Consider the following 12,875-nt stretch of genomic DNA (forward strand, 5'->3'; position numbering starts at 1 on the left):
TAGTCGTGGAGCGGGAGTGTGGCCCCCGCGCTGATGTGGCCGGCGCTCCAGGCCCCGAATCCCTCAACGGACATGTGCGCCCGCTCCTCGATCCTGGGCATGCGGTTGTGGAAGAGTCCGGGAGTGGATTCGATGCCCAGACACTTCTCCAGGAGGTACATCATCCGGTAATTCCGGAACAGGTTGGGCACCATGTCCATTTTCCCCTTGTTACCTTTGGATGTTCGGGACCCAGAGATGGCGACAGGGGCCTTGTTGACTTCTTCTTCGGAGTGGAGGGTGACGCTTGTTGCCATAGTCGATGATTTGGGAACAAAGAAAGAAAGCCAAGCAGTCAGTACCTGAACCCAGAAGAGTCGGTTGAGGTACGAGGGGTCTCCTAAGGACTGCTTTGAGCCCCTTCGGATCGGGCCCGGGATCACCGAGGAATCCCGAGACCCCGATCGGGAACGGAAGAAGAGCTACTGAGGCCCCGCCCTCTGTTCGGGAAATATCCGAATACGGAGCAACCCGAACTAGGCAGCCTTCATAACAACTCCTAAACGTAATCAGATTCTAGCAACCTAAACGTACGAATTAAAATAACAGCCTAAGTTCACATGTTCACCAAAAAGGTCAGAAGGACTTACTGTGAGTTGTTGGCCGTAGAAGATGGTGGTTGTCCGACGGTAGGAACGGCAAAACTTCGTTCTTGAAATGGTGAAGCCGACTCAGCAATTCGTCAATAGGACAGGCACAAGACGAGTTCACAGGCGAATGAGCAGACGCTAGGGCCGTAGGGAATAGACGACGGCGCAGAATTAGCAGATGATGGTGGATGTTGCCGGCGATATCGGACATGCAAAGCTTGGACAAAGCTAATAAATTCTTAAGATGGCTCGAGAGTGTAAAAATGTCAAACGAGCATCTGTGGGGTATTTATAAGGGTCCGAATCCTGGCCTCTGATCCAACGGACAAGTGTCTCCCCATCGGACGACCCAGAATCATGCAGGGGCATTTATGAGCCCTCTCAGGCTGGATCCTCGCCATATCAGATCTAATGGCCCAGAAGGGGCGGATGCCAAAGGTCGCCCCATCCTACGGTCCACCTCAGCCCAGGGGTACTAATGATGGACCCCCGTGCGGATGGGACGCTTCGAGATCAATGCTGACACTCTAGCCTAGGCTAGCGACCCTTGAGATGGCTAGACGACCTTTCAAGGTCGAGACCCATCCACGCAGCAATCATCTGGTGACACGTGTACCCCTACCATGAAGCGGGACAAAGGTAAACGTACCCGGACACTAGTAAATGGTCCAGGCCCGGCATACGGCCAACGCCACTGCCTTTTGTCACGGACCCACGATTCCAATCAGGAACTGGGAAGGCAACTGTGAATCGTCCGGGGGCAAGGCAAGCCTCTGCCTGGCGGCCCCAGGCGAAGGCTTGGGGGGTAAATGTTATCCCCATTTCCTGACGTGGGCTCGGGACGGCGGTTTAGGCCCATGGACTGGGCGCTCGAATGTGGGCCCAGCCCAAGCCCGCTTGGTACATGAATATCTGAGGGGGGCACGACCCTAGTGCTCTTCGGGGCCCTGATGGTGATCCAGGACGGTTGTCCGGGAGACGTACAGATCTCAAGCCCCGTTGAAGTACTCGTGAACGTTCCCGGAGCCTGGTTCGGTCCGGGCCTGTGGTAAACAAAGAGGGACAAAGGTAAACGTACCCGGATTAGGTCGTCCCCGGTTGGTAAGGGAAAACGTCCGTGAATCTGAAGCCGCCCCACTTCGCGTGGGGGTTGTCCCCACTTTTCGTCTGCAGAAAAGGTCACCTCGGGATTGCACGCCGCTGTTTCTGATATGCGCTGCCAAGTACTCTAATTGATCTTGTCCCCTGAATCTGCCTCGTAACTCGAAGTGCCCAGACCAAAAGCACCGTTTTGTCGGGCGAAGTATAGCTCTTGGGCCACCTTATTGGGCCTTGATTAGTCTTGAATTTATGTATGTTTTATCTTTTATATTGGCTTCCACTAGAGAAGTCAAGAGTATCCATATCTCTAATGGGCCCGGGTTATACCCGGCCCAGACCCAGTGTTCCCATGAGTCTATAAATGCAGGCTATAGAACACTGAAAAGAGGACCTCTCTTCGACTAATATACAGTTACTCTGCCAAAACATAGAGAGAAACTCCATTGTAAAAGACTTTCTAAGCTCTAATACAACTGACTCGTGGACTAAGGCTCATTAACGCCCCAACCACGTAAAAACCTTGTGTTAATCTTCTACATTCTATATCTTTATTCTTGGCTAATATCTATTAGTGTGGTTTCTGAAAATCTCGGTAAACAGTACTATTCATAACTCACCCACATGCACGAAAATACACAATTACGCCCTCAACGGGCCAAATTACCAAAATGCCCTTATAATTATAAATACACCCGTATACATGCATTTATTATCATATAATAATATAATTCACATAAACATGCATATAATCATTTAATATCATAATAAATCAATTATGGCCCTACCGGCCTCCTAGTCAAGATCCTAAATCTTATTAGGAAATTTGGGACATTACATGGAAGATATATAACATGGTATCATTGGTGTTGGGCCATCGTTACATGCTTTTGATGGTTCCATTAGCATGATATGTGACGAAAGTTCAGTCAAATTTGACGAAATGCATTTTACATTTTATGGATATTAGTTTCTTAAAAGGGCAAAAAAAAAAAAAAGTTTACCAACAACAACACTCATATCTGACCGTTAATTTTTTTCCGCACCACAGCCATTCCACATCAACACAAATGTGGCTCCATTTGTCATAAAACGGGTCAAATAAAGACCCGACCCAAAACCAAGAACAGTAGGGTAGGGTTAGCTGAAATTCGGGTCGGATATTTCGGGAACATTCCGATCCGCTCTTTCTCTCACTCTTCTCCTTACTATAAAGCCCAAAGACACTGTCGTCGGACGAGTTCCTCATTCGCTTTCGCATATATATTATATAAATATTTATATTTAAGTACACCTATAGATATATCAAATATATATAGTTATATAGATTCTGTGCAATTCCGAATTCACATATTATACGATCATATACAATCTTTTGTGTACGCAAATATATATTAATAATTAACCCTAATTTCCATCTTTGTTATCTTCAAGGTGTATATGGAGGCGCCCATGGACGAACAACCTACCCAACCCCAAGAGCAAGGCGAAGGTCGTCCCCCGCTTCCTCCGCCTCCGCCTCAATCGTTACCTGAATCTCAATCACAAGAAGGAGTAGATGAGGAGGAAGAAGAAGACGAAGAAGAAGAGGAAGAACCGAAAAACGAAGACGACGAAATGATTGCCAAGGTTCAGAAATTGATGGAGAAGGTTACTTCTTCGCCTGATAACCCTAACCCTCTTGTCCTCCATGCACTTGCCTCCCTTTTCGAAACCCAAGAATCCAAGTAAGTTATTTTAATTCATCTATAGTTACAGTTTTTTTTCCCTCCTTTCCCATGTTCACGAACTTAGTTAGGCTTTGGGATTTGATCCTTTTTTTTGGGGTTGCGTTTGGCTGATATATGTTTTATTTTTTCTTGCTCTGTGGGTTTTTGGTCCTTTTTTTTAAGCTATTCTTATGCATTTCGTTATGTTTTGTGCATTTCGTGTTATTATCACTACGTGGGCTTTTAGTATAATCTAAGATAAGACTGTCGTTCTGGCAATTACCGAAACAGACATCAATCATGCCATTGTGCAATCATTTAGTTGCTTGCATATGCTTTTGAGTGGTTAATTGTATAAGACCCCACACACACACACACACACACACACATATATTTATTTTCTTTTCTCAACTTATTCTTTATATGGGAGTTTGAAAAGGGGGACTTAAAAAAAAGAAGAGTGGGTTGGGGTTGATGTTTGTGTGTTGAAGACGGTGAAGGAATTACTGTGATTCTCTAAGCCTACTTTTTCTTTAGAAAAGTTGACATACGAATTAGATTGTTATTTAGGACTCTTGCTTCTGCCTTTTGTCAACAAGAGCTAAGTTATGAAACTTATTATGATGTTTAGAATGTATTTGGAATTATCCAGGTGATATCTTTAGAATTCTATCATTGTGACTTGTCTTATACAAGGGTAATTTAGAAACTTATTGTTGATCTGTATCCTGAGAGTTCAGGTTTTTATTTTGGATACATTATAGAATGGGTAAATGGTATGAATGGGAACTTGTATTGAAATGTTGAGAGGTTAGGAATCGCGTGGTAGTTGTTGATGCATAGTAATGCTTAGGGAAGACAAGAAGAGAATAAAGTTATAGATAAAAGGTTAAGGTTAGCCACAAACCTTAAATACGTTGTGTTCTGATTTTTGTCATGGCTTTCCTAAATGTACACTATGCATTTCATTTTTGTAAAAACATCTTAGTAAGACTGCAATATGACTTCCAACGTGTTTTGAGCATTTGTAGAGGCTCTGTGATAGCTCCTATACACACATTATGTTGCTTTTGTTTCGCTAAATTTTTGTATTTAACTTTTGTTTTTTGTTAAAAAAAATGCAGATTCATGGAAGAGAATGGCCATGCCTCCAGCAATAGCCGTGCTTCTCATAACATTGGACGGCTAGGGACTGTAATTCGGGTAACTTTTTTAGCTTGTGTTAATGCTTCCTATCATTAGAGATGGGATTCAATGAGGAATATATGAATCTGAGTGGATAGTTGATGGTTATGGAATTTTGTTTACTGAATTGTGTTGCTTTTTTTTTTTTTTTCTTTGTTCCCTTTTGGCCAGGAGAATGATGATTTCTTTGAATTGATATCTTCGACGTATCTATCAGAAACACGTTACGCTCCCTCTGTCCAGGCAGCCGCTGCAAGGCTTCTTCTTAGCTGTTCAGTGACATGGATTGTAAGAGTTTTCCCCTCAATTAAATTTCATTGGGTCATTATTATTTTAAATCCTTACTCGTGAAATGTGGTACAGCATCCTCATGTGTTTGAAGACGCTGTAATGGACTCCATTAAAGATAGAGTGATGGATGACACTGCCAACTTCTTGGGGGAAGATCACAGTTCAAAGCATGAGCTTGGAAGAAAGGCCTCAGATTTTGAAATGTCGAAGACCTACTCTACAGGACTCCTTGCTTATTTTCTGGCAGCGTAAGAATAGGATAATGATATTTTGTTTTTCTGCTCTCATGTTTTTATTAGTTTTGTAGTTCACATGTATGATGTTCAATTAATTTCAGTGGTGGCCCAATTGTGGAAGATGTTTTGACATCTAAACTGTCTGCCAAGCTTATGCGCTATCTTCGGGTTCGAGTCCTTGGGGAGATGAGTATTAGTCAGAAAGATTCTGGTCACTTAACTGAAGGTAAGAACGTGTCTTGTGCTATCTGCACGAGAGGAAGAGATGAAAATCGGAGTAAGGCTAGGCAGGTTTCAGAAACTACTCATTTTGACGATTCAAGGATTACTGATGACATGTCTTTAGATGACCAAAGTGTAGAGAGGGATGAGGAAAGAAGCATATGTGGTCAAGCACCTGGAGAAGTTGATGGAAGAGAACTAATGGATGATGGTGATGACAGATGGCATACTCATGATGTGCGGGATGTGAAGACCAAGTTTATGGATTTTGATGAAAATGTGAAAGATGACTCCTCAAGGCGCAAAGTTAGTCGCGGATGGGTAAAATCTAGAGGGAAGGGAAGAGCTACAGAAGGGTCTACTGAGAATGAACAGGTATTGATCTCACCAGGATCAGGTAGCCGACTGGGACTAGGACTAGGACGAAGTACTAGAGAAAGGAGTTCATCAAAAACTTCAGATGTTAAAAAAGTATCAGATGCTAAGAAGTTTCTGGGCAGAGATACATCTGATATTTTCCTGTTGGAAAGAGGAGATAACGATGAGTGCTTCCAAGGATGCAGAGTTGGAGCTACAGATTTCTCTGATCTGGTAAGAAAAGCTGTTAGATCTGCTGAAGCTGAAGCTAGAGCAGCCAATGCGCCTGAAGAAGCCGTTAGAGCAGCTGGGGAAGCTGCTGCTGAAGTCGTCAAAAGTGCAGCTTTAGAGGTTTTGCAGTCGATCTGTCTTATTTTTCTCTGACTTAAACTTGTGTTGTTCTTTACTTGCTGTTTGCTACTTGATATGCAGGAATTCAGAACAACGAACAATGAAGAAGCTGCAGTTTGGGCTGCCTCCAAGGCGGCATCCACTGTTATTGATGCTGCCAATGCAACTGAAGTTAGGTAGGTGATTTTGTTTTTGACTTTATTGTAAATGCAGTTGAGTTACCATTTCTTAACATCGCACTGGCTGGTGGCAGGAGCTCCAGAAGTACCGAGGTGGATCCATTGAACTCAAAGGGCACAGAACCAGAAACAAATGTGGGGGTTGAAGAATATTTTATTCCTGATGTTGAATCCCTTGCTAAGTTGAGAGAAAAATACTGCATTCAGTGCCTTGAAAGTCTTGGAGAATATGTTGAAGTTCTTGGGCCTGTATTGCATGAAAAAGGGGTAGATGTTTGTCTAGCATTATTACAAAGGAATTTGAAACATACAAAGCCATCGGAGGTTGCAATGCTCTTGCCTGACATAATGAAGCTCATATGTGCTTTGGCTGCTCATCGAAAATTTGCAGCACTATTTGTGGATCGCGGTGGTATGCAGAAACTACTTGCTGTCCCCAGAGTTGCTCAAACCTTCTTTGGTCTTTCCTCTTGCTTGTTCACTATTGGTTCTCTCCAGGTAATGGCATGGAAGAATAGTTTTTACAGGTGTGCACTTGATTATTTTCATTGCACTTCTCATTTTGCTCCTGCTGCAATTGATTCTTTTCTATGCAGGGGATTATGGAACGAGTCTGTGCTCTTCCCTCAGATGTTGTGTACCAGTTGGTCGAGTTAGCTCTTCAGCTTCTTGAGTGTTCGCAGGATCAAGCCAGAAAGAATGCAGCCGTATTCTTTTCTGCTGCATTTGTTTTCAGAGCTGTCCTTGATGCTTTTGATTCTCAGGATGGCTTACAGAGATTACTGGCTCTCTTAAATGATGCTGCATCTGTAAGGTCAGGAGTAAATTCAAGTGCAGGATCACTTCGTGATCGGTCACCTGCAGAAGTTCTGACATCATCAGAGAAGCAAATAGCTTATCATACTTGTGTTGCCCTGCGGCAATATTTTAGGGCTCATCTTCTTTTACTTGTGGATTCCATTCGTCCAAATAAAAGCAACCGAAGTGCAGCTAGGAATATTCCTAGTGTCAGGGCAGCCTACAAGCCACTAGACATCAGTAATGAGGCTATGGATGCTGTATTTGTGCAGCTTCAGAAGGACCGCAAGTTGGGTTCTGCATTTGTTAGAACTCGATGGCCTTCAGTTGAGAAGTTTTTAGCATTGAATGGCCATATTACTATGCTTGAATTATGTCAGGTATAATTAATTAGGTTCCACTTTTGCTGCCTTTTCTAGTGACCTATCTTCTGATTTTTCTGCCTTTTCTAGTCATTCATATTTTAGTTTTACTTTTGCAGGCTCCACCTGTTGAGCGTTATCTGCATGATTTACTTCAATATGCATTGGGTGTACTTCATATTGTTACACTGGTACCTAGCAGCCGCAAGATGATTGTAAATGCCACTTTGAGCAACAATCGTGTGGCGGTAGCAGTAATCTTGGATGCAGCTAGTGTTGCCAGTAGTTATGTGGTCCCGGAGGTAAGGATGTTTTCACCATTTGTCACTGAACTTGTGTGTTTTCAGTTATTCTAATTTTATAATTGCAACTTTGCAGATTATTCAGCCAGCATTAAATGTGTTGGTTAATCTTGTTTGCCCTCCTCCTTCACTCAGCAATAAACCTCCTTTACCTGCTCAAGGCCAGCAGTCTATTGCTGCGCAAATAAATGGTCCTTGTGTGGAAAATAGAGATAGAAATATAGAGCGAAGTATCTCAGATCGAGCTATGAATGTGTCCACCCATAACGATCGTGGTGGAGAATCCACCGGTATAGATCGAGGTAATGCAGTAGTACTCAGTATACAGTCCAACAGTAGCAATGCACAGGTTCCGCCTCCACCAACTTCAGGGTTGGTTGGAGATCGTAGAATATCTTTAGGTGCTGGAGCTGGTTGTGCTGGTCTTGCTGCACAATTAGAACAAGGATATCGTCAGGCACGAGAGGCTGTTCGTGCCAATAATGGTATAAAAGTTCTACTGCATCTTCTCCAACCACGCGTTTATTCACCTCCTGCGGCTCTTGACTGTCTCCGTGCACTTGCTTGCCGAGTCCTACTTGGTTTAGCAAGAGATAATGCTATTGCACACATATTGACAAAGCTTCAGGTTTGATAATATTTTAATTTATATTTTGGTGAACTGGCGCTTGAAGATTCATAGCTAGGAAAAATGAGTAGCTTAAAGATCCTTTAAAATGTTCAACCAAACAAATCTGTGTTAGTTTGTGTACTTCAATACTGGTGAAGAATCTTACATTAATCCCACCCTATGCAAGCGAAAGGTTCAACATTGTATAGCCACCTTCTAGAGGGATTAATGTGCTTCTGGTGTTGAGCACTCTATAGGCTCATGAAAAAAAAAGGCCTGGAGAGAGGAGACTAATATGATGCGGAGTTGTACTTTTGGGGAAGATACTTGCAGTATCAATATAAGTTGATAATGATTTGTGGAAAAAAAATTAAGGATTTCGAGGAAACTTTTTTTTCTCTAAAACCTAGGATTTTGATAATAACTAGGTTGATTTTGATGATACGCTCTATTGCTAACTAGGTTTGTTAGACATAAGAAATTAGACTTAATTTTGTTTTATTTTTAGTCATTTGCTCACAATAAAGTAGTTCATTTTATACATATATATATATATGTATTAATACATCACTTTCATCATAGTCAGAGCTTTTTGATTTTTAGTGATATATTGTGTTGTTAAAAGAAAAACTAGGTGATTTTGTGTAACTAACTATTAAACATAACACGGTGTTGTAGGTTGGGAAAAAGCTTTCGGAGCTTATTCGAGACTCAAGCACTCAAACAGTTGGAACTGATCAAGGGAGGTGGCAAGGTGAACTTTCTCAGGCTGCAATTGAGTTAATCGGGGTAGGCAGATGATTTCTTTAATTATTTAAGATTGCTTATGGAGATGTTCTTATTTTGTTTACTTTTTTCCTTCTCCAATGTTTGGTCATTTTATTGTGGGTTAACTTCATAATGTGGCATCTATTTGTAGATTGTAACAAACTCAGGACGTGCTAGTACATTGGCTGCTACTGATGCTGCTACCCCTACGCTGAGGCGCATAGAAAGAGCTGCTATAGCCGCTGCCACCCCAATAACATATCATTCAAGGTGCTTAGTTTTAGTTTTTTCTTGTAGTGACAAAGTAGTCAATTAACTATTCTCTCAACTGATTTTTCTTAGGTTACAGTTCCCCTTTCTGATGTTGACTTGGCTTTTGTGTACTTTTCTTAATTTCAGGGAACTTCTACTCCTAATTCATGAACATTTACAGGCATCTGGTTTGGGTTTAACAGCTTCAACACTGCTTAAAGAGGCCCAGTTGACACCTTTACCATCTTTGGCAGCTCCTTCCTCTCTAGCACACCAGGCTTCATCACAAGAGTGCTCCTTCATTCAATTTCAGTGGCCCTCTGGTCGTACGCCTTGTGGATTTCTCACCAACAAATCAAAGCTTACTGCATTGGATGATGATGCAAATTTAAAGTGTAGTTCTAGTTCCAACTTCACTTTTCCGAAGAAGAAACAATTACTTTTCTCACCAAGTTTTGGTTCACATACAAGAAGTGATTTTCACCCAACATCAGTTAGGAAGGTCGTCAGTGCTTCAAAACAGTATACTGGTGTATCAGAAACTCCATCGGAGTCCTTGTTGAAATGTAATATGGATGCAGAATCTCAATGTAAGACTCCAATCCTGTTGCCAGTGAAACGGAAATTATCTGATTTAAAGGATTCTGGGTTTATGTCTTCGCTTGGAAAACGTCTCCACACTAGTGAGCAAGGCTTTAAATCACCTACTTATCCAACACCAAATACTGGACGTAAAATGAGTTTATCAACTGATTCCATGGGTTTTCTCTCACCTAGTTCTAGCTTGAGAGATCATGGACGTTTAACAGCAAGTGGATTTCCATCAGATTTTTTGGATGATACTCCATTTGGCAATTCCATCGTGGGTATGTTGACACCATCCTCCCAATTTGGACTTCACAGTGATGTTCAGAACAGTAACACAGAGCGGTTGACTCTAGACTCTCTCGTTATTCAGTATTTAAAGCACCAACATCGCCAGTGCCCTGCTCCTATAACAACACTCCCGCCACTCTCTCTCTTAAATACCCATGTTTGTCCTGAACCAAGACGCAGCCTGGAAGCTCCATCTAATGTAACAGCTCGTCTTGGTACACGAGAGTTTAAAAGCATGTATGGTGGGGTTCATGGAAATCGCAGAGATCGTCAGTTTGTGTACAGCAGATTCCGGCCATGGCGAACTTGTCGGGATGAAACTAGTGCCCCTTTGACGTGCATTACTTTTCTCAGTGACTCGTCTCATATTGCGGTAGGTAGCCATTCTGGAGAGCTCAAAATTTTTGATACAAATAGCAGCAGCGTATTGGAGAGTTGCGCAAGCCACCAGTTTCCTTTGACAACTGTACAGTCTTATCTATCGGGGGAGACTCAACTGGTCCTTTCTTCTAGTTCCCAGGAGGTGAGGCTGTGGGATGCATCTGCTGTTGCTGGAGGGCCCATGCATTCATTTGAAGGATGCAAGGCTGCAAGATTTAGCAACTCTGTAGACATTTTTGCGGCTTTGCCAGCAGAGCCAGGTCGAAGAGACATTCTCCTATATGATATCCAGACTTGCCAGTTGGTACAGAAACTGTCAGACACATCTGCCAACTCAATGGGTCGGGCACATTTCTATTCAAATGTACACTTCAATCCCACCGACACAATGTTGTTATGGAATGGAGTACTATGGGACAGGCGGGATCCCAGTCCTGTTCATCGCTTTGATCAGTTTACAGATTATGGTGGTGGTGGCTTTCATCCTGCTGGGAATGAGGTATGAGAAAAATGCAACACTACTTGTACTAAATTTTGAATGCTCCTATATAAAAATTAATTTAACCTAATTGCAACACTACTTTGTACACCTGGGAGCGTCTTGCATCCCAGTTTTTTGTGGTGTTTTTGGTGGCTGGATTGGCAACTTCACTTGTTTCAAAATTTGTTTTTTATTTGTAAGATCTTAAGTTGTCTGATCCTCGTCTTGCAAGTGCTTTGTCAATTGATACTTAATACTAATAACGGCATTTATCATTTTTGAATAGGTCATTATCAACTCTGAGGTTTGGGATCTTCGAAAGTATAGACTCCTCCGTAGTGTTCCTTCACTTGACCAAACATCAATAACGTTTAACGCACGCGGTGATGTAATCTATGCAATTCTGAGGAGAAATCTTGATGATGTAATGTCATCCTTCAATACACGTCGGGTGAAGCATCATCTGTTTTCTGCTTTCAGAACAGTGGATGCGGTGAACTACTCTGAGATTGCTACCATCCCTGTTGATCGTTGTGTCCTTGACTTTGCTGCGGAGCCTACTGATTCTTTTCTTGGATTGATTACAATGGATGATCAGGATGAGATGTTTGCTGCAGCCAGGGTGTACGAGGTTGGTCGTCGAAGGCCAACCGATGATGATTCTGATCCAGATGATGCTGAGAGTGAGGAAGATGACGACGACGAAGATGATGATGCTGACATTGATCCTTTACTTGGTCCAGATCTTGATGGGGATGGTGATACTGACATTGATGATATGAGCAATGATTCTGACGACGAAGTTGATAGTTTGACAGGCCTTGAGGACGACGATGACGATGATGGGGATTATGTGGATTTTGATGGGGGTCCTGGATTACTGGAGATTGTGACAGATGGTGATGATGATGACGATGATGATGATGATGATGGAGATGATAGTCAGTTGGTGGGCTCTTTTAGTAGTGATGAGGATTTTGTAGGGAACGGTTTTGGTTACTGAATATGAGGTTGTTACAAAATGGTCAGGAAACAGGGAGCATTAGTTAGTGAGATTATGTAATTATTGTTTTACCGGGGTTATTGCCCATGTGTTTTTTTTTTTTCACAATTGATAAACAATCAATTCCATTCCTTTCTACACACCTGATTACTTTACCAGATGTCTTCTGTCGATTACTATTTGTGTGTCGGTGGTGACCTAACTGGGCCCACAGTTGGATGTTGTTATTGTCTATCTATTCCTGCAAATGTGAGCCGACGACATTACTCTTTCTAGTTGTTAATAAAATTCTTTTTCGTATCATTGTTACTGCGAGAGTTATATTCATATTTTATAAAGTGCAGTTCTATGAGATTCCTCATTCAATTCTAATGGTAGGATTCTTGTAAAAGTGCTTAAAAAAAAGATTTAATGGGTATAGCTATTGGTCATAAATAGTTACGGAAGAGCAATTCTGAGTGTGTTATCTATTTTTTAGTTAAATGTGAACTAAAATGGTTTAAAAGTTATTTTAGAGGGTTATTTTTGTCAATTTCATTCTAACAGTATGGAATTATTTTAATAATTTACAAAGTTGAATTGCTATTTATTATTAGATTAATCATACAAAAAGATAAATTTGATTAAAAAACTATTAAAAAAAGATCAAATTAGACGGAGTACCATATTTAAAGAGAAAACTTAACCAATTATGCTTCTTAACCTAGGGTAGTTTTTTAATGTGCCAACTTTAATTATCCTTACATTTGTGTGTCCCCAGCTATCTTTTGGTCAAAAATACCCCT

The 12,875-nt window shown here is 41.7% G+C and overlaps 1 protein-coding gene across 1 annotated transcript; it reads left to right on the forward strand.

Moving 5' to 3' along the window:
* Positions 1 to 2,984: 2,984 nt before the first annotated feature.
* LOC133807272 (DDB1- and CUL4-associated factor homolog 1) lies at positions 2,985 to 12,393 on the forward strand. Its single transcript, XM_062245488.1, has 14 exons — positions 2,985 to 3,454; positions 4,561 to 4,639; positions 4,793 to 4,909; positions 4,985 to 5,160; positions 5,250 to 6,078; positions 6,160 to 6,254; positions 6,332 to 6,755; positions 6,854 to 7,435; positions 7,537 to 7,719; positions 7,796 to 8,347; positions 9,008 to 9,118; positions 9,249 to 9,367; positions 9,497 to 11,105; positions 11,374 to 12,393. Exons 1-14 carry the CDS (start codon positions 3,168 to 3,170, stop codon positions 12,088 to 12,090), a joined length of 5,880 nt encoding a protein of 1,959 aa, XP_062101472.1. The 5' UTR covers positions 2,985 to 3,167; the 3' UTR covers positions 12,091 to 12,393.
* Positions 12,394 to 12,875: the final 482 nt, after the last annotated feature.

Source organism: Humulus lupulus, chromosome X (genome assembly GCF_963169125.1).
Source record: "Humulus lupulus chromosome X, drHumLupu1.1, whole genome shotgun sequence".
Lineage (NCBI taxonomy): Eukaryota > Viridiplantae > Streptophyta > Magnoliopsida > Rosales > Cannabaceae > Humulus > Humulus lupulus.

Bases quoted from the DNA above. Each gene is read 5' to 3' on its own strand.
- LOC133807272 (XM_062245488.1), top strand. From the start codon at position 3,168: ATGGAGGCGCCCATGGACGAACAACCTACCCAACCCCAAGAGCAAGGC. The intron at 7,436-7,536 runs GTATAATTAATT...TTACTTTTGCAG, and splicing joins CTATGCTTGAATTATGTCAG to GCTCCACCTGTTGAGCGTTA. The intron at 11,106-11,373 runs GTATGAGAAAAA...ATTTTTGAATAG, and splicing joins TTCATCCTGCTGGGAATGAG to GTCATTATCAACTCTGAGGT.